Genomic DNA, 27619 nt, shown 5'->3' on the forward strand with positions numbered 1-27619 from the left:
TCGATAAAAGAAAAATTCATTCTTTAAAGGTAAATTAAATAAGTTTGTAATTTTACTTTGTGTCGATCTGTTAATATATTGTTGATACATAGCATTTTTAATTGTGACTGGAACAGAGGAATACATCTCTTTTAATATTATTTATATGTTATTATCTTTCTGTATAATAATCAATTACTAACACGTTGTGACACATAACATACGCAACTATAAAAGCGATGATAATAGTTTCATTTATAGAGGTAAACTTCGACTCGTAGAGGTTTATTCTAAATTCAAGTTCCAGATATAATAATTCGAGTTAAATTTACATTTCGACTTGTAGAAATTTTCACAAGAAATTGAAAAAAAACAAAACCGTAGTTTTAGAGAATTATCGACTGCATATCAATTTAATATTATGCCTATACAGGGTGTTCGACTCCCCCTGGGAAAGATTTTAATAGAGGATTCTAAAGGCCAAAATAAAACGAAAATCAAGAATACCAATTTGTTGGCGGAGGCTTCCTTAAAAAGTTATTAACAATTAAATTCAAAAATTTTAAATCGTTCTGGAAAAATTATTTTCGGTTCCGGAGGTCAATTACAATCATTTTTGGCGAATAGACATACTTCCGAAATCCTACCCACTTTCGAGAAAAAAATTCGAGTAAGTGTTGAAAGTTTTGAGTTAAAAAAAAGACTTCCGAATCGTCTTGGAAAAATTATTTTTAGTTGCAGAGGTCAATTGCAAGCATTTTTGATCAATAGACATACCCCCGAAATCCTACGCACTTTCGAGAAAAAAAGTCATTACCGAAAATCTAATTTCTGGCCAGGAATGTTTGCCCGAATTTTCATGCGAATCTTTAAAACGTCATAACTTCTGAATGGATTGAACGATTTTAATGTTTAAAAAAGCAAACTACGCATATTTTGGTGGAGAATATGTACAAATCGCAAAAATATTCGAAAAGTTGGTCCTTGACCCCGCAAAATGAGAAAAACCCTATAAAAATGGTCCAATTTTCAAACAGCCATAACTCCTATAATAGTGAATATATTTTAAGGAAACTTTTTTTTGAAGTAGAGCCCATAGGTACCTACAAAAAAGTATTAAACAACTTTTCTGTAGGACGTCAAGCGAAATTATTAAAAATCAAAAACGAATTTTTAAGGAAAATCGACAAGGGGTAGGTGCCTAAATTTTTCGGCGAAATTGAAAAGTTTCAAATCGTTCTGGAAAAATTATTTTCGGTTGCGGGGATAAATTACAATCATTTCTGGTGAATAGACATACCCCCGAAATCTTGCGCATTTTCGAGAAAAAAATTCTGTACGGTCGGAACTTTAAACGTTAATAACTTCTTAACGAAGCCACCATCAACAAATTGGTATTCTTGATTTTCATCTTATTTTGGCCTCTAGAATCTCCCATTAAAATTTTTCAGGGGTGGTCGAACACCCTGTATATGATCATTGTAGCGCCAGTCGCATTAATCACGGCAATTAAAAATGTCTTTGTTAACATGTGTTAACCGGCATTAAGCTTCTAATCAGTGATCGTGATCGCGTAATTCTAACTGCTCGTATCAGTGTCTCAATATTTTATGTCAAGAAACGACCCACCGAGGCTGTCAATTCTTTCAATTTTTGATGTTTCTAACGAGTCCGACCTCTAATGCACGTATCTCACTCGCGATAGCTTGCATCCTAAGAATTACAAATAATTTATTGCTATCTGAGCGTAATGCGCAAGAGAACTAGTCACAGTTGGCACTGATCTATAAATAGGTCAGCAATAGGTAAAACTTTAGATTAGAGCACGTTGAAAAATTTATAACGAGCAAATATTATACGAGGACAAAACGTTAAAGCGATTAGGAAACCCCTAAGTCTATTACTAGTTCATTATTTTCACATTTTGAGGGATTTGAGCAACGAGGTTTATCTTGCCAAATAGGATTAACGGAAATGAGTTAACGGCTTCAAAAGTGATTTTCATAAATTGCAGCTTTTAACAAAAGTAGTTTCGAGCACCAAAATTTCGAAGTGCATTTATGGTTGCAACCATTAAGTTGCAATTACAGCTGTTCAGTGAAGTGATATCTTATTGCATTCTTCTGGCGCTAAAACACTGCATTTAAAACTAATGTACTAGGATTACATTGTTCCAACATAACAACAGGATAATACCATAAAAATAATAGTTAATAATAAATTACTCGAGACTCTTAAATGGAAAGCATATTTCATTTGGTAAAGTGTTTATAAAAGTTTATAGATTTCAGTATAGAAATTCGTGTAATAATTACAAAAGATTCAATGTATGTTTCACTACTACGAATTTGTTGTTATTTGAATATTACATTTATTAACACTGAAAAAAATTGATTTGCAAAGTAAATTCAAGTTACGTCTGAATTTATCGATATAAATCAATAAAAAATTATTTCATAACTTTAGAGATTATGGATATACTTCAAATGTTCACTTCGTACCCCTTATTTATATAATTCCTTTCTGATACAAATCTTTTAGAATGAAATCTCTACAATTTAAATCATAGATTGCAATTTCGATCCATTTGAAAATTGTAGTCAATGAAAACATTTATTATACATTACCTAAAATACGATTCGTAATACTCGGTGGTTCGAGTATTTGGTTTAAAAATTTGCCTATACCGTTTTAAAAGATTATCCCCATTATTATATCGTGGGAATTTAAAAAAAGACTACATACGTCTCCCAGAAAAAATATAAAAAAGATAGAGTGTTACTCTTTGTTACATGTCCGTTGTATTCAATGCGAATGCGTTAATATGCAAATAAGCAAAGATACTAATGGCAATGATCCTCGCTAAAGCACCATTCTGGAGTGGTATTCCACTAATCACGGTAAATCCTTTTACGGGTATACCAGGAAGAGTGGCCCTGTCGCCATTTTCCGTAAATGGTGCACCTTCAGAAGGAAACGAATATCCAGTTATATGTTCTGGTACAGAAGATAACCTGTTACGACGGCGTTTGTAAATACAGTACATCTATCGTATACGGTTCTAGACTTAAATTTAATTTTCTGCGTATCACAATTAATGCTTTTATTCTCATCGAATTAATTAATGTTTCATATTAATAGCATCATAATACAGGGGAGCGTAATACGGGTGGCAATCCCGATGGAAATAATTTTTCATTGAAAAAATAAAACGAAAAGGTAGGATGAACATTCCTTGTTCGAGCTTTCGTTTTCCAAGTAATTACGTCCGAAGATTCATGAAGTACGTATGTACTTGTCTGAAACTCGATTTAATGGACGTAGTTGCAGCACCATGTTTGTGTATAATGTACTATAAGAGTAATACTTTGTAGTCGAACACAGTATTTCCTTCGCATAAATTTTATACTTCAAGGTATAAAAGTTGTTTTTTAAATGTTACGAACTCGAACTACGTTTCTAAAGGCAGAACAGCTGACGATATTTCCAACAATTTGCCATTTAGGTTACATTTTTCAATACTTTTGAGAGGAATTCAGCAAATAAAAATAATTTAATAAATTCGTGTACGCATTTAGGTACATACGTGTTGTCCTTTGTTTCTGACTCAAAGACATTTTTTATGTTTCAGTAATGTTTATTAAACACTTGTATAACGTTGGATGAATTATTATAGACCATTTGCTTAGATGAATAACTAATATAACGTAAGAAAAGATGATAATTTGAAATATGCCAGATACGATAAATATTTATAAGAAGATTTTCATTATTTATGTTTGCTAAATTTTATCTTGTATATGCAATACTAATAGAGATTATTCCACGTGCAATAATACGAAGAAAACAATTTTTTCGTAAATAGTTTCGTTTGAAAAAATCCATTTTACTCGTAATACATCTGTCGTATTTTTATGTTACATCTTTAAAAAATGGTAATAATACTGATTTTAAAAAATAGCATTTTCTAATAATTAACCTTCTATTTGTAATTCCACGTTTTCAATTCCATCTTACACTTGAAATATCACTTTCTTCTTCAGTATATTATCCATTGATTGCCCTGTATAATATTACAAAATATTTTGTTTGAAATAGAGAACAGCAATTATAGTCAAATACTTTTCTGTGCTATTATTAAAGTCTAATATCGCATCCGTGGATTTCTAAATCATTATGCCGTCTTTTAAAGCGCAGAAAAAATATAAGGATGCAGTCGATGATAAGTTTTCGATATATTAACACAGAAAATGGAGCGGAAATGGGGAGAAGCGTGTCTATCATCGAAACTATCCTTGCAATTGCACTCTGTCATTTAAACTTCATGCAACGCGGAACAATAGCTTTCCCATCATTAAAATAATTAATTATTAGACGCATAATAAGAGGCGAGTAATCATTGTGTTTCGTATTATTCAATAAATTTCTATGTAGCCTAAGCTTATGCTTCGTGAAACATAAAATCATCGCATAGACGATTTCCTCTGCACTACTCTCCGTGCACTGTACCTAGTACTTTGATCTGGTACACGTATGTAAATGAAAATCGGTTCATTACACGGGTGATTTCACTCGTAGTTTATAACTGGCGAGGCAGTTCAAAATTTCAACTAGGAATAGAAAAGAGAATCAAATTATCCAGACAATTTCTCTTGTTATCGATATTACGCGTTTGGCATCGTTATTTCACGTTTTAAACAAAATTGATTATTGCGAATCCATCCCTAATTAATGGTTCGATATCAGTGTTTAGTGTTTTCCATCAATATTTTATAATTATAATATGCTTTATACTAAAAAGAAAAATACAGGTCGAGTCTCGTAAGATGATGACTTCAAATAACTCAGAAATTATTTGTTGTGCAAAAAAGTGTTTCAGATAAAAGTTACATGGTTTTTAGAGGGGCATATAGTGCTTTATTTGGTTTTATGTTATTTTGCTTTTTTATCAAGATACGAAGGGTACTTTTAATTTTTTAAATGCAACGGTTACTAGTTTTTCACGAATTTAAATAAAACATTAAATTCTACGTAAAAAAGTATTTAAAAAACTGAAAGTGACCTTCATATCTTGATAAAAAAAGAACAAAATAACATGAGACTGATTACAGTATGATATGACCCCCTAAAAACCATACTTTTATTTGAAACATTTTTTTTACAACAATAATTTATAAGTTATTTGAAGTTGTCATGTTACGAGGCTCACTCTGTATATAAATTATACAGGGTATCGCATTTAAATCGACCTAATCGAATATTTTTAAAATTATCGATGATATTGAAAAATGTTTTGCACAAAAGTTAAATGGTTTCAGAGGATACATAATTTGATCCAAGCAATTTTGTCCTACTTGAACGTCTAAAGGAGATATGCAACGACTCATTTCGATATCTTAAATATTACAATATTATTTACATATTAAATATTGCAATTGCAAATACAATTTTTTATATTGAAAAATTCCAATGTACAGTAAAAAGCAAAATTGTACGTGGAGTTTTATTACAAATAATATTTCATTCAGTGTTTGAATATAAAAATAACACTATTGGATGTTCTATATTTGAATTAATTTTACTGCAATATCGTTTTCGTATTTTTTTAATTATTGATGGATTAAGTACAAATTCTTTTACAACTTACTATGTCGACAAACCACTATTGAAAAATAATATTAAAAGTACTTTGATGCATTCTATTATATTATAAAAATCATGACAGACTAACTATTGGCTCAGTTCTGATCACAAACGAGAGCAATAATGTTGAACAATTTTGTGTTTACGATCGTCGATTTCATAAATTTTAATACGAATTTAATATTTACCAAAAAAGATCAATTGTATATAACACGTTTGTTTCTTTTGTACGTTCTAAAAATTTATTTCAAGAAGTGTATATCTATTAATATTCTGGATAAATCCTTGAAAATTAAATTTTATATTTTTATTAATAATTTCACATTGAATAATATTTCCATTCCAAGATCCAAATTCACCTTTTTCTAATAATTTCAATCAACATTATTAATTATAATAGGTATTTGTAAATAATACTTTTATAAATCGATTTTTATTAAAGCATCATATAACTAAAATTATTTGAACAATTTTACCAATAATAATTTCAATAATTATTGCTTTTCCATCATTAAAAACATTATATTTTATTGATGAAATCTGAAATCCTACATTTTTTAGTAAATCAATTGGTCATCAATGATATTGAAGGTATGAATATCCAGAATTAATAAATTTTAATTTTAATTCTTATATAATTAAAGACTCATTAAAATTATACAGTTTTGATGTACGGTTGAATTTTTTAAACTAGTTTGGATATAGAAATGTTCGTGAGATTCAAATATAAATTATAAAATTGCATCGCGACTTGTCGTGTTCTGCAAGATTTGTGTCAAAAGGAAAAAGCTGGCACAAACTTGCAATTTTTCCTCCATTGCGCAAGAATGTATGTTTATTGCGGGTCACAGAAATTGCACCGGCAATCCCCGCATGCACTACAGGTATGTACGAACGCCGGAAGTCCCGTTAGTCAACCTTAAGGTTTAAAATTCGTTCTTCCAAGTACTGCTTCGGACTTACGATACCTATACTTATATACTTGAATTTCTCTTCGAGGCACAAGCAAGTTCATTCATAGAATTCTATTCATTTTCACAGTATAGATGAGAACAACTGATAGGTAACCAAACAAATGCATATATTTTGTTGAAGAAGAAATGTCTCCTCGTCACAAAATAAGTCGAAGGTGCAAAGTGAAATATTTCCAGACAAAGTTTTCTTTTCACAAACTGGAATTTCAAAGTTCGCGGACGAAGATTTACTACCTACATCTTGAAATACGTGTTTTTCTATGTCTAATTATTCCTGTTTGTGTTTGTAAAAATTGTCGTCATGGTTGCGAATTATATAACAGGTTTTATATTTCAATTAATTATGGGAATGCTTACTAAGTTTAGGTTTCACTGATGTAGGAATCGTTAGAAATATTATCAGAGTTACTGGGTGGAAAATTATGCTCGACTAATATTTTATATCATTTTTAGCTACACTTCGCTTGTTACACATATATGTATTCAAATTATATTTTATTTTTACGTATAATGATGTTCACAGTTTCAAGAATTTGTGATATGATAATAATAATATTAGTGAAACAATTATGGAATTTATTTAATAAGTTTCCATTTGAACAGTAAAAATGCAATTATTACAAAAAGAAATTGAATTACATTAAATTGAAGTTCCCGAAAATAAAAATTGCAGTTTACATAAAAAAGAAACACAAAATAGTATTTCTTTCATCGTACACTTTTATATTTTAACAATTATTGAAAATTAATCAACGACTTATTGTTACTAATGTAAACATAATATTTACTTTTCTTTTTCATATAGTACCCATGTATTAATTTTAGTTTACTACAACACTTTTATTATAGTTATAAAATATCTATTCAGGTATGCACCTAATAAAGAAGAATAAGTTCTAATTTTATAAAATGTATTTATAAGTAATAATTTATAGATTTTCCTTCTCTCATAGGAGCATATTTTTCATCCACTAATGTTCTTTTTATTCTTCGCGTAGTTTATCTATCTGGACAGAATCGATTGAGAAACCTTCGTAATAGTAAATTGCATTTGTCACCGTAATAACGTGACAGAAACTAAGAATTAGGTAAGAGAGTAGACTGGTAGAAAGCAGATTGTATCAGATGACCATAATTTCTGTGTTTTATAATTCTTTACTTTTATATTTGATTTTTGTAGTATGATATATACTTAAATAAAAATATACTCTTTGAAAGACTCGAAACAATAAATTCTATCCACTCCTTCTAAATCGTAGTTAAATCTTTCATTTATTTGGAAAATAAATGTCCTTTATTTTATTATAAACTATTTATAAAACTCAAATCGTTATTGACTTTGACCTCATTTCGACAATATTATGCAATAAAATTTGATTTGGGAATATTTTCCAGTAGAAAGACTTTATACCTTAGATATTGTTCGATACGCATTTAAAATTTATATCATAGTACGTATTTGTATCGATGAATCTCCGAAAATCTTTTTCAGTTTAAATTAAACAACTGTTTGTGCGCCAAAGCCAACATTCTAGAAACAACTATCACAAATAAATGCATAAATCTACTCTACGCAGTCAGGAAGTTAGACGGAAGTACGAGGCTACGATACATCTATGTAAATAAAACGCAATTGTGTCTATTTGTTACCGCATCGCGGGAAAACAGTTGGCGAGATTACATTGAAACTGGAGACGCAAAGGTAACATAATTCAAGTTAAAATTTAATCTGCACGACGTTATCAAAAAATCTCTACACTTAATTCAAATCTACGTAAACAAGAAATTACCGTTAATTTTGCAGCAAGTGTTAAAAAATATATAAAGATTAAAGGTGGATAATTTTTTAATTTATTTGTACAAATCTTTAATAGAATCAAAATTTCATTCTGAACTTTCCTACCTTTATGGGTGATAAAGCGTCATCTTTGTAATTTGCTTTCAAATTCTATTATTGCCCGTTTATTAAAATTTGTTGATATATTCGAAATACATTCTTTGGAATGCAAATTAAAAAAAGAAACATTGGAAAACAATAAACGTATGTACTAAGTTACTAAGTAAGATTTACCGTCCATGTTTTGTAGTTGTCTATTTGAAATAACTCAAAGGGAAAGTATTTGTGATATAATAATGTACGATACTGTATCGTTCGAACATGATTTTCTTGTAAAACACCATGTCTTTTAAGGTGAAAGGTGCAATTTCTATATATGTAATCTTAAAAACCAGTTCGAAAAACGCGAACAAAAATTTGTTATACTCTCAAAAATATTTCATAACTGCATTATTTTCTTGAATTCTGAAATAAAACTTGACGAATATATGTATTCTCAAATAATGAAACTTTTCGAAAGGAACGCGCACGTGTACGTTTAATTTTCAATTTAACCATTAACATGTCGACTAAACATTCGTAATTAAGTTTACCAGTGACGTAACGCGACGAGATCGTCATAAGATTAACAGCTGTTGCAGGACAGCGTGGATCTGAATTCTTGTTTATCTTGAGCAAAATCATTCGTCGCTGGAGAGTTTAATGCGTGGTAACAGCGTCGCACAGTATTTACGTGAAACGTCCGAAACGTGACAAAATGCAGTTAAATCTAATTTTTTGAAGCAATGAAAACTGTTTTTACGAATTGTAATGCCATTTGATAATACTTTAAACTGTAACAAAGAACAAAAGTTAGAAAAACTGTATAAGAAAACGTTGAATCATGGTTTTGCTTGCATTTTTACTGATTCGAATGGTGTAAAGTGTATAGATTTGTTAATATTTTCGTTAACCTTTAAATATTTTTGAAATACTTCTGTCTTCCCTCAATAATTATATATTTTCATGTGTTTTCATTGTATATTATTAATATATTACCAATGTTTCCAATAATATTGCAATGTTATCAATTACCACGGCAGACTTTACCAATGGTCATTTAAAAATTTATTCTGAAACGTTCGTAAAACTTTTAGCAATATTATGCTTTAAACTGTATTCAAACGATTTCTTTAATTAAAAAACTTTCAACTAATTAAATTATGTTATGCGATAAACTTAAAGAGGCAGTAATAGAAGCACTCTAGTTGTATCTTTTGTTACATTTTCATATATTTTTAATATATACAACTGTTATTGTTGATATATACAAATTAAAACTATTTCAATAGACGTATATTGTATATTTCTATATATTAACAATAACAGTGATAAAGTGATTTTTTTTGGACATCCTATTGAATAACAAATGCGAGGATATTGTCTAATTAAACACAAATTATATTCAAAATTCATTTGCTCTTATTGTAACTTTGTGGAATTATAAGGAATATGTAAAAGGCGTGTTTATGCTAATAGCACATCCAAAAAAAAGAATCGCTTTATTATTTCATGAATGAAAACATTCATTTATCGATAAACGGTTAATTAGATTCGTAATCAGCGACCTCGAGAACCCTACTACGCTAATTTTCATACAAATATAAACGTCAGCGTTTCGGACGTTTTGCACACTGTGAGCCTTGCCCATCCGTGCCCCAAGGAATAAAATAGAAAACGTCGTTAGAAAGTACTAAAATAATTTTTTCATTGAGATAATATTTCCTGTCTTGAGCCACGTCGGTTAATTCAGCGGGTGTGCATATATAAATATCGCGGGTTCCTTATACCTCCGTGTGAAAGCGCCATTCCACTCGACTTCGGTTATATGCTACGACATACAGAAAGACGAGACTCTCGTTCGCACGGAGGGTCACAACTAGCCCTGAGGGAGCAGTCATTGACATTGAGAGAGAAAAGAGGGGGGAGAACGTCGAGGAACGTGACTAATATCGCGGTACTACCTCTATATGGATGCTTTTCGCATTTTCTATTCATTCGTAGCCATTTATAGTATTGCCGATCACACGATTAATTCAAAAAATCAACGATAATTTGCTAAATTCGCACGAAACGGACCGTTTCTGACGGGTTACGCGCGGTGAACCAGTCAATGGAAATCCTGCAAAATACTTGTTACCATAACAACTGAGAATTTCGTTCCATGGCATTGTTCGCGGAACAATAAGAGTGGAATAAAAATATAATCCACACTGGCGTTTACGGTAACAGCTGCAATATCAAATAAATTACGCGGCGTAGTAACAATAAAAGATACACGCACTTTATCGGAGCATTTGTCTAATTATACGCTCGATGGCGCCAGAAATGCTCTTCTAGCAAATAACGCAATTATACACTCTTAAAAACGTATGGCATATTTTACAGACTGTTAGTTACTGTCACTCGTTGGACTATTCGTTTCGGTTGTTTTTGTCGAAAAATATGCTCGTTGGTGAAAGACGAGAATATCTAAGCGTCAAGTTATTTGATCGATCGCGAAAGAACCGGTATAATTACCCAAATATTGTAAACGCCGAACTTCTATATCGCCGCGTTTTAGGTTGAAAAGCTCTGGGTAATATTAAAACAGGTTTCTCGCAAACGTCTTACTCCCGACGCGACGGTTCAGTATTCGACAGTCACTCCGCTGGTTTGTGCTCGTCGAGGTTTATCGCCTGGAGCAGCATAGAAAGTATAACGCAAATCATTTCGATAAACCGTAAACGTTGGTGAGGTATAAAATATGTAAATAAGATTTGGTCGAACGTTTCGTCCTCGAAACATTTAAGTACGTTCATCGAGTACCTTCCAGTGGAATTTACAGATCGTAACAGAAACTAGAATCTTAGAAAGATTAGGCTATAAATGTAAGCGTGTTCGCTGGACTGGCATTTTTTCTCAATTACTGCGTTAAAGTTCAATAAACACGCTTGTCGTGACATGCCTGATAGTCGAGAAAAAAAGAGATGAAACATTGCGCTATGAATTCCACGAAAAGAATTCCAAAACACTCGATAAACTCTCCGCGCGAGGAAGAACCGACTAAATGACATTCCAAACGGTCGATCAACATTCTATATCGACCGTACGAGTCTTCGATCGCGTTTGAGAGCGTGCTCGAAGCGAGGAACGCGTAAACGAAACCTCGACGCAAACATTCCCGGCCGATCTTCCGGAACAATCACTCGTGCCGTTCGTGTCCTTCGATCGCACGAATCCTTTTCTACTTTCCTGAACCGAGAATCTCGACTCGTAGAACCGACCAAACGAAAAGTACACTTTGTTAGACGTTACCCTTGGTCCTCCTCGGCTGGCGGTCCTTGGGTGATTCGAAACACGTCCGTCGTTGACATGGTGCTCCGTTGACCAAGCACTATCGACACACGATCACCCACCGGTCACAAATCGACGTCGAAATCCGTGCATCCTCGACGTCTCTTGCATTCGTCCCGATTCGAATCCATGCAACGATGCCGCGAACTCGACGATCCACGTGTGAACGCGTATAAGCCGCGCAAGTTAAATAAGTGTCCAGGTTGGCTGGCGCCCGTCAAGGCCTGGCTGGCTGCCGCGGTAGCGGTATGCTGGCACGAGGATCTGTGCACGCGAGATCGGTAGCGCAACAGGTTGCTGGATCCACGGATTTTCCACGATCCTCCGGCACGATCGAAAAGCAGCGAAGACCGACGGCGACCGACTCGCTGCACTCCCGCGGTAGTGTCGCGACGAGAACGGTCACGCCGCACCTTTGCCTCTGTTGCCGCTGTTCTCTTCTTTCTACCTGTGCGCACGCACGCACACTGCGTCCCGTGAACAGACGCTCGCTGGCTGCTTGCGGATGAAACGCGTTCCTTCTACCTGCGCGCACGCACACGCGCGACGACACGATTCGTAGGGATGCTATTAACCACCGATATACACCGGTACCGTTCGGCTGCGCGTGTGTAGCGCGCACGACAGTTTCTCCTTTGTTTGCGTGACGATCTACACAAGCGTATTTATACGACGAGCGAACAGGTCCCTCAGTGTACATATATACGTTGAGGAACGCGACGATGCGCGCGCCGATGCTTGTGTCGCGTGATGGATACACGTGTTTTCTGCGTACACACGTCGCACGATGACGGGTCGCCAATCTGGACGGATAAAAGTCAGTTTTTGGCAAACGTCGCGGATCTTTTGAGTTTGTGCATTGCAAGGTTTGGAAACGCAGCTCCAAATTGATTTTATAAAGCCTAATCGTGGCATTGGTTTCGTGAGGCGGCGTGCTGCGGACTTTAAGAATTGGAGCCATTAAAGTTCTTTACTGTACTCCTGTTAGACCGAGTATCGATAATCTGGTTTCCTGGTCTATTAAAATATAAATGTATGATCGGAAGAGTACCAGAACAAATTTTTAAGATTCGCAGCTTTTATGCTTGGTAATCCAATTAATTATTTCGATCATAATTGCGCACAAATCTTGAATATTTAAAATTTTTAAACGCCTGTTAGTCGCAGAAATATGGCAGATTTCGTTTTCTTATTCAAAATTTTACATGGTTTAATCCCCAGTTCGATTCTTCTATCCTATATTAATTTCTGTGCTCCGAAATCCTCAAGATACATATAGTCGAACTTTTCTTCTCGCCTGACATTTAACTTATTTATCCTCTACAGATCTCGCGAACCGTATATGTTTAACAGATAATAATTATTGTGTGGTATTTGATTTGTCTACGTCATTAATCTCGTTTAAGGATCTTGTTTATAATATATTGTAATTTGACATTTCTTGTTACAGTTATATTTTCTATATTATTCGTCAGTTTGTGCTCTTCTTCTTTATAGGTTAATGGATATTATACCCGTTTATAAATAAATAAATAATACTTGTCCAAAGTGGTATCAAATATGAATAATAATAATATTTTCATCAAATTTTATCTTTTTCTTGTTAATTAAACAACATATTTTGAGCAACTTATAACTAATTAAACACAAAATACAACTGTATGCAGTAACGAATTAAATAAGTCTAGAAAGTACTATCTAGGATAAGAAACAATATACATATATGTATGTATTCAGGGTGTTCATTTGAAAACTTTAAATACAAATATCTTGAAAATAACACATTTTGGGAAACATATTAAATACAAAGGTTACTTGATTTCAAGAGGGAAACACAACTATTTTAATTATTTTTTATTTGTTGAACGCTTTCAAGGTTATTTTAAGGATAATTTTATTTTTTAAAATGGAAACCTATATTTTTATTTAGAGATTCTTATTCTATGCGAACAAAGAACAAACTTTTTTATGAAACATATTTTTATCAAATTTTATCTTACAAGGATATTTAATAAAATTCAAAATTTGTTTACTTATAAAAGTTCTTTATCTTTTTATGACTGAATGTTAATAAATCTATCCAATATCTCATGAAATTTATAAACGAGATTCGAGTTGAGACGTAGATACTGCAAAATAGGAAGTTGCAACCACCATATAGTAGCTTAGTTTATTATTTCGCTCGCAGAAAAGATATAAATAAGTATTCCTAACAGAGCTACACACAATTTATACTCTGCATCGATACTCTTTCAGTACGGTTGTCTGGATATATTACACCCATTATATTTTTAAATGTCAATAACTTATCCATTCGCTGCCTCATTAGCAACCTGTTCAGTAACTGCGTCTTATAATGTTATGATTCATTTGTCACAATATTAGTACTCACGTAAACGCTATATTGTTTCTATGAATTCTCCACAAGAAAGTCCAAAACAGTACAAAAAATAATAGTCATTATGATTCTACTTAAAATGTAATCTATATACATATAGAATATAGAACTGAAATATAATGTTTCATTGAAATCTATTCCAATATTTAGACGTAATCAAAATCGTGTTAACAAACGTACACCCTCCCACGTGCATCAGCACGATCAAACAGAATTTTATTTTTGTTATTCAAACCACGATTAGGGAGGTCTTTTAACGTAAAAATAACTGTGCGTCGATGTCAACAACGTGCAGTTGGTCCTTCGTTTGCAGAGGAATGCGTAAGCGCATTTCTTTTAGCTGCACACACTGATGCATTCAGCTGTACGGTTTCCTCGCGATCGCGCACGTTCAGACGTATTTCCGCCTCCTACCTGTAGCTCACAGAACGCACACCGACGTCCATCGGTACCTCTACGCGGTACACTGTTCACGAACGCGACTAGACGTTCCATTTGTGAAGCGGTCACACGAACGCGTTCCTTTGCCCGTGGTGCGCGCGCAAAAATAACACTTGTTGAACCGAGCGAGCGATACTACAAAGAGAAACGGTTTCCTCCCGTTAAACGTGTCGATTCTTGTACATCGACATTTATCTCGACTTCGTATGTGTAACGTGTGCAGCCATATTCCCCCACCCGTGCACACACGCAACGGTAGAAACTTGTTTGTTATGAATACACAGGGTGCTTGGTCACCCCTGAGAAAAATTTTAATGGGAGATTTCAGGGGTGAAAATAAGACGAAAATCAAGGATACTAATTTGTTGATTGAGGTTTCGTTAAAAAGTTATAGAAACATTTTCGGTCACACAGTATATTTTCGGTGAAGAATTTTTTTCTCAAACATGGTTAGAATTTCGGGGGTATGTATAATCACCAAAAATGATTGTAATTGACCCCCACAAACGAAAATAATTTTTCCAGAATGATTTGAAACTTTTCAATTTCGCTGAAAAATTTAGGCACCCTTCTCGATTTTTCTTAAAAATTCGTTTTTGATTTTTAGTAATTTCGTTTGACGTTCTACAGAAAAGTTGTTTAATACTTTCTTGTAGGTACCTATGGGCTCTACTTCAGAAAAAAGTTTCATTAAAATATATTCACTATTATAGGAGTTATGGCTGTTTGAAAATTGGACCATTTTTATAGGGGTTTTCTCATTTTACGGGGTCAAAGAACAACTTTTTCATTATTGTTAGAATTTCTACATATTCTACATTAAAATACGCGTTGTTTGCTTTTTTAAACATTAAAATCGTCCAATCCGTTCAGAAGTTATGGTGTTTTAAATGTAAGCAAGAAATTCTGGGGAACCATTTCTAGCTAGAAATTACATTTTCGGTAAAGAATTTTTTTCTCGAAAGTGCGTAGGATTTCAGGGGTATATCTATTGACCAAAAATGATTATAAGTGACCCCCGCAACTAAAAATAATTTTTTCGGAACGATTTGAAATTTTTCAATTTATTTTTTTAATAAGTTTTTAACGTAACCTCAATTAAGAAATTGATATTTTTGATTTTCAACACTAGGACTAATGAAGTGGTCAAAAAGGCCCAAACGTAATTTCTAATACAAATTGTAAAAATTTCAGTCGACTGAATTTTGGAAAATTTACCCTAGTTTTCTGAAAAAGAGTGAATAAACATTTATTTCCATTGCATTACACGTTTCTTCAAGTATCTATCGTTTTAATGTATTTGGTACAAATAAATATACTATAATTGTCGGTAGTTTTAATGTTAAGTTAGTTACAATCTGGATTATCAGATTGCAGTTTTTAGACACCAATTTCAAGGAATCACGCATTTTTTTCAATTTTCTTTTTAAATCGTATAATTCATTCGACTTATTGGCTTTTTCTTAGATTCTATACAGACTGAAATTATTTGCATAAAAGTTATAAATCATCCTTGTCTTATCCTTAGAAATCTTTGCTTTCGATTGTTTGTAGTATATTTTTTATATTTGTAAATCAAACTTTAATTTACGAACTGAATTAATATTAAATTTAACGAGACATTCTGTGAATAAACAGGGTTATACAGAACTTATAATTGTCCCACTTTAATTATTTATATCTAAAAAAGTGTTGAGTATTTACATCTAATATTTTAAATACACCAAAAGGGATCATTCTGTCATTCTGCAAAAGCATATTAAAATAAAAGTTGGACAGTTCGTGTCCTTCCTCAGTTAGACGTTCTTTAGTTTCTTTTCAATCATATCGCACTTCAACAAGTCACTCCACAATCATCAGTAAACCAGTCACTTCTCGCCAATCAGTCATTGAACACAACTAACTTGTCACACGTTTCAACCAGTCATTTCTTTTCAACCAATCATTTAATCGCATTCAATCACACAAAAACGCAATAAACCTTCGCGTTCTTTCATTCTCTATCCGAGATTATTAATTTCTCTCAAATTCGCGAGCGTCAACGAAAAAGTTTGAAATATTTATCGGGCACCGCATACCACAATACTAAACTATTACAGTAGTTAACCTAATATTTATTAATTTTAAGAGAATTTATCTGTGACCTTGTAACGTAAAATCAATTATCATTAAATTTACCATTTACATTATTTTTCTCTAGAGTTTTATGTTAAATTGAATTCTACTGATGATTTTTAACAAATTGATTCTGTAGGACTCAATTTTTTAGTGAATCGTTCCTAGCCATTTTGATTCAAGAATGATTTAAATTCATGATGATCAATGATTCAAGATTAATTTTATTAAAGCTATAATACTATTTGCTAACCTCATACATTACTAGTGATCCATATACAGGGTGTCACATTTAAATTAATCCAGCAGAATACTATATACGTCGCATTAGCTTCCTTCCAAAACAAAAAATACATCAGATTAAAATAAACCATCAAACTTTTGTCTGTAATATTATTCAATATTATCAATAGTTTTGAAGATATTCTGCTGAATCGATTTAAATGGAACATCCTGTATAACATGCCAGATGAAAATTCCATTGCTAAAGTAATATAAAGAGTCGTTGAAATGCATAATAAATAGTATTTATAAATATTTCTATATTTTTAGATGCTGCAATATCTATTCTGAAAAATTTCAATTTTATGAGAAATAACTGTACTGCGATGGAGCATTTATTACTATCGCATTCACGTCGTTTCAGTCCATATCAAGCATATTACACATCTCAGCGATTTCTGGCATAACTTTAGAAACGAAATTTTATTTTGATATACAGTGTTTCCGTAACTCTGTTCCAATGATTAGCCTATTGTGCCCAAATTATTAAAAAGCCACGAAGAAAAATATTTATCTATATTTTCATCTATATCGGATAATAAATCATGTTCGAATAAATTTGATATTTAAAACAGTCAAAACTGTTTTCATCTTATGTTTGTTATAAATACAACCCTTTCTCTTGCTTTTCGTGCGTGAATTAATCTGAAATGTTTCAAAACTGTTATAATTTTTCAAGCTTATATTGTATTTATAATAACGTTTGTTACCGTATTGCAATGGCGTCTAAATGGCTGATAATAATACATTTTACTTTATTGTAATGTTTTTAAATATATGTCAAATTATATGCTACTAAAATTTATATAAAACTAAAAGGAACTTATATGAACTAACATTCACTAATTTGAAAATCTAGATAATAATATTATTTAATAATTCGAAATATCTAGTCACCTTCGATAACAAGTATTAAAGAGTTTAAGCGATTGGTAAACGAAAATTCGAAGGCAGAAAAATAAACAAAGTGTTTGGTCGCGCGTTGAAAATGTTTTTTTTGTGCCGCTTTTATCGTTATTTCACTTTCACCTTTCCAAAACATCATTGCTTCGTCGATGCAATTTTCTTCGGTACAAACTCTAAAGCATGTAAGTTATAATCTACTCACGACATTCAGTTTCTCTTGATACAAATTTCCGGGACACATTATATAATAGTTACTTAATAAAACCATTCGTTTCTAATACGACAGCATCGTTATGATTCGATTGGCTCTTCTACGACATGCGTAACATTTTCTTACGGCTTTTCCAAGAATAACTAATAATAATTGCATATTACGTCATAAAAAATTTTTATTAGTGGATTATATTCAATGATATTTTGTTTAAATTTATTTCGTGTACTTCTTATAGCTTTCTTGTTGCATTCACTCGTATTAGCACGATATGTCATTGCTCTTCCGACTGGAATTTCACTCTCGCGGTCCCCAACCGCAAACCGATCGGTCGCGATCGCTCTTACAGAAAGAGAAACCGATTCCTAAGGATCGAACTGAAAATTTGAAAGGACGAGAATGCACTGATATCTGTTGCACGCGAGACGCGTTTCACGCACCTGTTTTGCGCATGTGCAGACTGCGTATGCAAAATCAAATTAGTAGTCGAGCAAAGTGGTTTCGAATCTTTAAAGAACTTGTACAAATCGAAACAATTTATGAATTATTTTGGAAATCGCTATATATGTATATTTATGTTTGATTAAAAATCTCGATTCTTGCAAAAGTGCATGAGATTTAAATGCCAATAATATATGTTTAATATTCGAAGTGAAAGAGTATGAATAATTTGATAGAAAATATAATTAATGTATGATCAAATTAATTCTCTCTATATTCTCCTATGTAAGTAAAGTGAGTGCATATTTGGAGTATTGTGGAATACTGAAGTATATAAGAAGCTACCAACGTTATATAATTAGTAACACTCCAAGTAATAGAAGAAAATTATCTGTTTATTTAGAATATTTCAAACGTAGCAATACTTTTCTGCAATGTAAATTATAGCAAAGACAAAGGAGGAGAAGAGTAAATGTTTCACGTGTGAAATGTGGGCACACTGTGAATGTGCTGGTTATGACTCCGGAAGTTGCACTTGTGACTGCCGCAAGTTAATTTTAAGACATGCAATTGATATTCACATGAGATGATTGTTCCTATGTTGCGATTTTTGTGTCTGATTAGATCGTAGAAAAAAATAATTTTACTATCTACTTGTTTTTTTTTAATTTTATAAAGTGAACGTCATTTTTCAATTAGTTAAAGTTTCAGATATTTTTTGTTTTCTGTTATTACTGAGAGATTGAAATATAAAAGTTAAATGGTTTTCCTATGATATTATGCAATTTTATGTGTTTCCGTTAGAATTATCGCGAGAAATAAATTCTTAAAATAAAAAAGCGTTAATATTTATGATAGTGTATGTAGAAAATAAAAGTATATCCTTAACGAGATAGAGAAATAAATAAATAATATATATAGGCATGTGTGTGTAGTTTTGGTTAATAAACTTTATATTCATCCCACGTGCACACTCCGGATGGAAGTGTACAGTCACGTAAAATATATTTAATCGTAACTCGATGCAGAAACTTCGAGATACACTATGCCGACAAACTCCTTAGTAACTTAAATATTTACTTTCAGTTTCGAAAATTAGACTTAGAAATATTTTTATGTTTTAACGTTGCACCCATGTGTAAGATCACAGAATAAATAAATGGTTATTTTAATGAACGCATCTTTTAGTTTTGAAGTAAATTAAATTACTGATCTCATTCATTATGCCTATATTAGTAACAAATTAGTAAGATAGTCTGACTATATTAGCATCTTTAATATTTTTAAAAAAGTTTAAACGAACCTGCTTAGTTACAAGACGTACAATTTTCTTATTGACTACATTTTTTATAAAATGGTAATTAATTATAATAAAATACATGGTTTAGTTGGCTCACTCTTTGCTAGGGCTTGATTGTAAAATACAAAAGTTACTCGGTTTTAAGGAGACGATACAACTATTTTATTTATTTTTTATTTATTGAATGCTTGCAAGCTTATTTGAAGGGTAATCTTTTTTAAAAATGGAAACCTATATTTTTATTTACAGATTCTTATTCTACGTAAAAACAGAACAAACTTTTGTATGAAATCTTTTTTTTAAATGTCATGATATTCACTTCTCATGTGTAATTGTTATTGATCATTATTGTCGTTATTTATCATAAAGAAAATTAAGAAGTTTCATTAGTAAACGTTATTTTTTTAAATATCCTTGTAAAATAAAATTTATAAAAAAATATTTCAAACAAAAGTTTGTTCTTTTTTTCCGTAAAATAAGAGTTTCTAAATAAAAATATAAGTTTCCATTTAATAAATAAAGTTACTCTACAAATAACCTTGAAAGCATTCAACAAATAGAAAATAAATAAAATAATTGTCTCCCCCTTAAGATCAAGTAACTTTTGTATTTTACATTTATCATAATCATCATTTTTAAAACAGACTTTTATGCGATATATGCAGTTACTCATGTTTTATAAATAACAGCGTTGTAATAACAAAATTTGTGTCAACGACAATTATTTTGAAACTAACTTAAAACAAAAAAGGTCGTGTTGAAAAAAATTGGTAGTTTCACTGGACGTATGGAAATGAGTGAAATCGACTCGAGTGCATACAAGCCGGAGTTAGTATAGTACTTTCAGTAACAGAGAAGTTTCATTAAGTATACATAGCTGGTTCTGAGCGTAATAGAAACACACTAACGTTGGCTAAAGATTAAATATACTAAAATAATTTATACTATGTATGAAATATAAAAATATATAAGTAATTTATATTTTGTATAAAATGTTTACAGATTATAAATCAGCCAAAAGTCTGAGCATGTTAAGATATGCAGATCAAGTGTTCTAATAATAGATTGATTGAAAAAATTTGTGCAATTAAAATTTCATCGATAACAACTCTGCGAAATAAAAAATATGCGATGTCATTTAAAACATGTGGAATAAAATGTTTTGGAAATTTTTAAGAATATTATTAAGTGGCCAAGTCAGTCACTGTGGAACACATTTAGGATTATGTTGCACAACTAAAAAATCAAATGTTTACTAACATGGACAAACTAAAGTAACGCATAACAGAAATAAGATCCGAAATACAGATAAAAATTTGCATAAAATTAATAGTCAATGTCGTCACGATGGGAAGCGCTAACGCGTTCACACTTTTGTATTCATATATTCTGATTGCATTATCATACTTATATTTCATGCTTGTATATAGAAAACAAAGACGAGTAAAATATTATTAGAATAAACGATTATGAATATATGAAACGGTTACGAAAACAAATAACATTATTTAATAGATTTCTTAAATGATCTTTCATAAGAACAGAAATTCTTCGCTTAACGATTGATCTAAATTCGATTTGCTATCGTCTAATTTGTATGCTAATTACTACGTGTCATGCAATCCAAATTTTAATGGTCTCTTTTAATATTGTAACTTCAATAGGATACTTTTATTCGTCCATTTTGTTTGTTCCAACAGTATGAATATATCGATCTTCAATTTGTACAGTTTTTTAAGCCACTCTGACCGATTCTTCTATAAGAGTCCTTATCGATAAACTTTAGTAATCGTGTATTGCACAACAGATTTACAAAACTTTTTGTTTTAATATTAGCACGTTTTTCTAGAATTTGTTCCTTGCCTTTCGCTATACATAACTGTGATCAATGGAGATAAAGAAACCAACTGCAACGTTCTAATTCTGTATCTTATATCTAATGGGCGGTTAAAATTTTATAACGAAATCTACATATACAGGGTGTTCGACCACCCCTGAGAAAAATTTTAATGGGAGATTCTAGAGGGCAAAATAAGACGAAAATCAAGAATACCAATTTGTTGATGGTGGCTTCGTTAAGAAGTTATTAATGTTTAAAGTTCCGCCAGTACTGAATTTTTTTCTCGGAAGTGGGTACGATTTCGGGAGTATGTGTATTTACCAAAAATGATTGTAATCGACCCCCGCAACCGAAAATTATTTTTTCAGAATTAATTAAAAATTTTTTTTTTCGTCGAAAAATTTAGGGACCTACCCCCAGTTGATTTTTCTTAAAAATTCGTTTTTGATTTTTAGTAATTTCGTTTGACGTCTTACAGAAAAGTTGTTTAATACTTTTTTGTAGGTACCTATGGGCTCTACTTCAGAAACAAGTTTCATTAAAATATATTCACTATTGTAGGAACTATGGCTGTTTGAAAATTGGACCATTTTTATTGGGTTTTTCTCAGTTTACGAGGTCAAGGATCAACTTTTCGAATATTTTTGCGATTTGTACATATTCTCCACTAAAATACGCGTAGTTTGCTTTTTTAAACATTAAAATCGTCCAATCCGTTCAGAAGTTATGGTGTTTTAAAGATTCGCATAAAATTTACGGGAGGCATTTCTGGCCTGAATTTATATTTTCGGTAAGGAATTTTTTTCTCAAAAATGGTTAGGATTTCGAGGGTATGTCTATTGACCAGAAATGATTATAATTGGTCCCTGCAATCAAAAATAATTTTTCCAGAACGATTTGAAACTTTTCAATTTCGCCGAAAAATTTAAACACCTTCTCGAATTTTTTTCTAGAAAGTGGGTAGGATTTCGAGGGTAGGTCTATTCACCAAAAATTATTGTAATTGACCCCCGCAACCGAAAATAATTTTTCTAGAACGATTTGAAACTTTTCAATTTTGCCAAAAAATTTAGGCACCTACCCCCCGTCGATTTTTCTTAAAAATCTCTTTTTCATTTTTAGTAATTTTGTTTGACGCCCTACAGAAAAGTTGTTTAATACTTTTTTGTAGGTACCCATGAGCTCTACTTCAGAAAAAAGTTTCATTGAAATATATTCACAATTGTAGGAGTTATGGCTGTTTGAAAATTAGACCATTTTTATGGGGGTTTTCTCATTTTGCGGGGTCAAAGACCAACTTTTCAAATATTTTTGCGATTTGTACATATTCTCCATCAAAATACGCGTAGTTTGCTTTTTTAAACATTAAAATCGTCCAATCCGTTCAGAAGTTATGGTGTTTTAAAGATTCGCCTGAAATTTACGGGAGGCATTTCTGGCCTGAATTTATATTTTCGATAAGGAATTTTTTTCTCGAAAATGGTTAGGATTTCGAGGGTATGTCTATTGACCAAAAATGATTATAATTGGTCCCCGCAATCAAAAATAATTTTTCCAGAACGATTTGGAATTTTTTAATTTAATTGTTAATAACTTTTTAACGAAGCCTCCATCAACAAATTAGTATTCTTGATTTTCGTCTTATTTTGGTCTCTAGAATCTCCCATTAAAATTTTTCCCATGGGTGGCCGAACACCCTGTATATGAATGTGTACTTCGAAGCATTGCTGAAAACATAACATCAATTTTCAACAAATTTTAGTTATTGCTCTTTTATTTATACAAATTCATGTTAAATAATATTTTTTTCGGTATTTACAAACGTTATATGGTCATCTAAGATAAGATCGGAAGTAAAACCTATATTAGAGCGTCTTACTTAAAATGAAGTTCATGCATTTACAATAATGCGAAAGTGTACAAATACTTATGCACCATAGTATATATACATTTTATTCTAATGTATTAAATATGTGTGATATATTTTTGTGTAATGTTCTTTAAATACAATAATATGTAAAATATTAGATAGATGTGGCAGAATTCGTTTTCACTAAAGAACATTACGTATTTATTAAATTCTGTTGATAATTTGTCGTAAATATTAAATATTGCAGAGCACTGTTCTTTTTTCACAGATACTCGTCGTGTCTAGATTCTATTCCATACAGAGTTGAGCAAACTTTATTTACGAAGAAAAATTATAGATTCATTTATACGCTAATTTTGACCTGGATGTTGATTCGAAAGGTTCACTAAAAGATTCTAATTTACGAATGAAACATAAATGAAAGTTAGTTTTCAAATGAGTCGGAAATTTGTATTTATTATTCAAGAGTAAAATTTTCCCAACTCTGCATACAGTACGGCATATTTCATTGGTGTGTTATATTCCCAATATTGCAGAAATGTTGCAGAAATATTAGTAAGAAATGTTGCTTTGAAAATATTACAAATATATTACTGCAATATTTCCGCTTAATATTGCTTTTTAATACGCTCTTTTTGCATACAGAATAAAGCAAATATACAAATTAATTGCTTTAATGTATAAAATATTTTCATAAATACGTAGATCGAAAGAGAAACAAATCTAAAAGAAAAGATACAGTCGTAAAATTTTTATTAGAATAAACTGTTATTATTATGCTCGATTAATATATGAATAAAAATAAACACAATATTACACAGCTCCTTAGAATAATTTTGTAATAATAAGTATTTTTTGATTTATAATAAATAATTATTATTGTCAATTCATTATTGTTATCCTCGATTAATAAATATATTCCTCCAATCTTATCTAGATGTTATTGTAATATGTTTGAAATATTATTGTGGTAATTCAGACGATTTCTCGATTTATTTTAAATATTTTAAATGTTTCAGCAATAATTTGTGCTATGCAGGATACACCGAAATTACTTCTCAAAACATAATGATACATACTTAATAAAGACTGAATTGATAACTTGTTATAAAGTTTAAATATTCTGGAGCATCGTTATTTCTAGGGGCGTGGGGGATGGATATATTATCGGGTACCCGACGTTCGAGTATAGTTATTAGGAATGAAGCTGGTATTTTGTATGAAAAAACGAATTACTTTTTATTATATATTTATCATGAAGTCCAAATATTTTACAACTTTTTCATACATTTGCCATAGACTTGAAAAACGTACAAATTTTTGGAAAATTTGTGCTACTTTTCTTTCATATAAGTTTATTATTATAAGTTTAGAAAATTTATGAATTTACACATTTGAACAGTTAATCATTAACACCTCTAATGTTGTATTATTCATACCGAATATGTAATAAATTATCAGATTAATCAAATTTTTGATTAACTAAATTAATCTATAGGCGATCATTCCAATCATTAATTATCTTAGTCGTTATTTGATTGCAACAAGAACGTTGATTAAATTAATGACTTGTGTGAAATTAATTAAAAAATATCGAAAATTTCTTCTTTACATATTTAAAAAATTTAACTACTTCCAAATATATTCCCGAAGGTTTGTTTTAAAGTGGAAAATATGCAACTTTATTATTTTTCCAATTATAAAATTATATGAATAATGCAATATTAAAGAAATTAATGATTAATTAATTATGAAAATGTATTATACAGGGTGTTCGGTCACACCTGAGAAAAATTTTAATGGGGGATTCTAGAGGCCAAAATAAGACGAAAATGAAGAATACGAATTTGTTGATGGAGGCTTCGTTAAAAAGTTATTAACGTTTAAAGTTCCGACCGTACTGAATTTTTTTCTCGAAAATGCGCAAGATTTCGGGGGTATGTCTATTCACCAGAAATGATTGTAATTGACCCCCGCAATCGAAAATAATTTTTCCAAAACGATTTGAAATTTTTTTTTTCCGTTGAAAAATTTCACACATTCTCGAATTTTTTTCTAGAAAGTGGATAGGATTTCGGGGGTATGTCTATTCACCAAAAATTATTGTAATTGACCCCCGCACCCGAAAATAATTTTTCCAGAACGATTTGAAATTTTTGAATTTAATTGTTAATAACTTTTTAACGAAGTCTCCATCAACAAATTGGTATTCTTGATTTTCGTCTCATTTTGGCCTCTAGAATCCCTCATTAAAATTTTTCCCAGAGGTGGCCGAACATTCTGTATAAACATATAAGTTCATAAATGTTGTACACTTATAACAAAAGAGTGCAAGGTAGTACAAATTTGAACATTCATACATATTTTAAGTTAACAATAAATGCCCGAAGAAGTTGTAAAAAGTTAGACATACCGTGTTACTTTCAAAGAGAAATAATTAATATCTGCCCAGTGAATGTAGTTCAAATTTCCCGCGTTTTTTATTTCTCATTTGCACCTTATACTTTACGAAATTTATTTCTCTAAAAGATTTGAGTGTTAATTAACGGTAAAACAATTCATATTTAATAACTTTCGTGACACAAATGTTAATATGTTTTTGATAAAATTTGAGTGGAACTATTAAATAATAGATATTTTATATGTATTATATTTACATTTTACATCTTATGGACGTCATAACATACAAGACGAATACATTAATAATGTGTGGTTGAACTAAATAAGAAACAATACAAATTATCAATGATCGTTGATGCTTTAGTATATAAATACAGAATGAATTTCTTTTTTTTATTAAATAATACTACGATGTACTCGTGCATTTGATATTACATACAGATGGATGAATAATTGAAATTGGTATAAAAAAAATGTTAAAAAATTTGTAAAGAATTCTATCTACCACAGAATGTCTACAATTTAATCTACTAAGCAAAATAAAAAATTGCCATATACACAAATAAAAAATATGAGTAGATATTCTTTTTTTATCACTTAAAATTATATATATATATGTGTTATAAATAAACGAGGCGTCTTTCCAGTGTGTATTATTTAATGTGTTATTCTATATTACCTAATGGTGAACCAATTATTAATATTACGCTGATGTACAAATCGACATTCACGGAGTTTATGGCATCGTAAAAAAAAAAACCCACACTGATAATACGTGAAATAAAAATGAATGTTGATATTATTGTTTCGCAATGAATTATAAAAAAGACGAAACGCTACAAAATTAGTTTCGTTTCATTCGATCGTTCATGTTATTTAATATCGTTAATAAAAGTTTTATCTCACAATACCTCACGTTCATTCTCATCGGCGCTTGTACGACATTGACTTTCATGTGTTAATAACACTATTCCAAATGACTTGCAATGAGAAAACTTACACCATAGAAATTTTTCTCCTTACAATAACCTTACAAATTACAATTGGACCAAGTGTACGTTAAGACGTAACATTTGTTACTCGAATACGTATCGGACACCGGATGTCATGACTACATGGCCTGTTAAGTTATATTGACAACGGTAAAATTTTAAATTATATTTATATTATTTCATTTAAATATTCTATAAAATAAGAAGGACGTATATGTATATTTTCAATTTTAAATTAAATATTTATCGAAAGAATTTATATACATATTGCAGAATTCGTATATTTAAAATTACCGGAAATAGCCGTTAACAAGTTTTAGACACTAATATGACTAATGCGTTGTTCAAGAATGAAAACTGATTTTGCTGTGAAAATGAATAAATTAATAATAAGTGAAAAGTAAAGTAATAAAAAGTTATAAAGTGCAAGAGATATTGGGATTTTATCTGCATTACGTGAGTAAAAATACAGACGTAAAGTTTTATCGTAAATATAGTAATTATTACGTGACGAAGTGTTTCATTGTCGTACTTCTTGCATGCATGCATACAACTAATATGTAATAATATTGAACTCTTTTGTGCAATATATAAACAGAGGTTATGTTCTATACA

General features: G+C 31.0%; 1 protein-coding gene across 4 annotated transcripts in view; it reads right to left on the reverse strand.

The window, feature by feature from the left end:
• Positions 1-12415, reverse strand: part of LOC143347724 (uncharacterized) — a 137401-nt gene extending 124986 nt beyond the window's left edge. For 2 of the 4 annotated variants that reach the window (XM_076777178.1, XM_076777177.1), the window contains exon 1: positions 11770-12415. In XM_076777178.1, coding sequence (XP_076633293.1) covers positions 11770-11828 — 59 coding nt within the window. In that variant the 5' untranslated portion in view covers positions 11829-12415. The remainder of the gene's footprint in view (positions 1-11769) is intronic. The other 2 variants (XM_076777175.1, XM_076777176.1) reach the window with 2 other exon arrangements.
• Between the last annotated feature and the right edge of the window lie 15204 nt (positions 12416-27619).

Source organism: Colletes latitarsis, chromosome 11, assembly GCF_051014445.1.
Source record: "Colletes latitarsis isolate SP2378_abdomen chromosome 11, iyColLati1, whole genome shotgun sequence".
In the NCBI taxonomy this organism is placed as follows: Eukaryota; Metazoa; Arthropoda; class Insecta; order Hymenoptera; family Colletidae; genus Colletes; species Colletes latitarsis.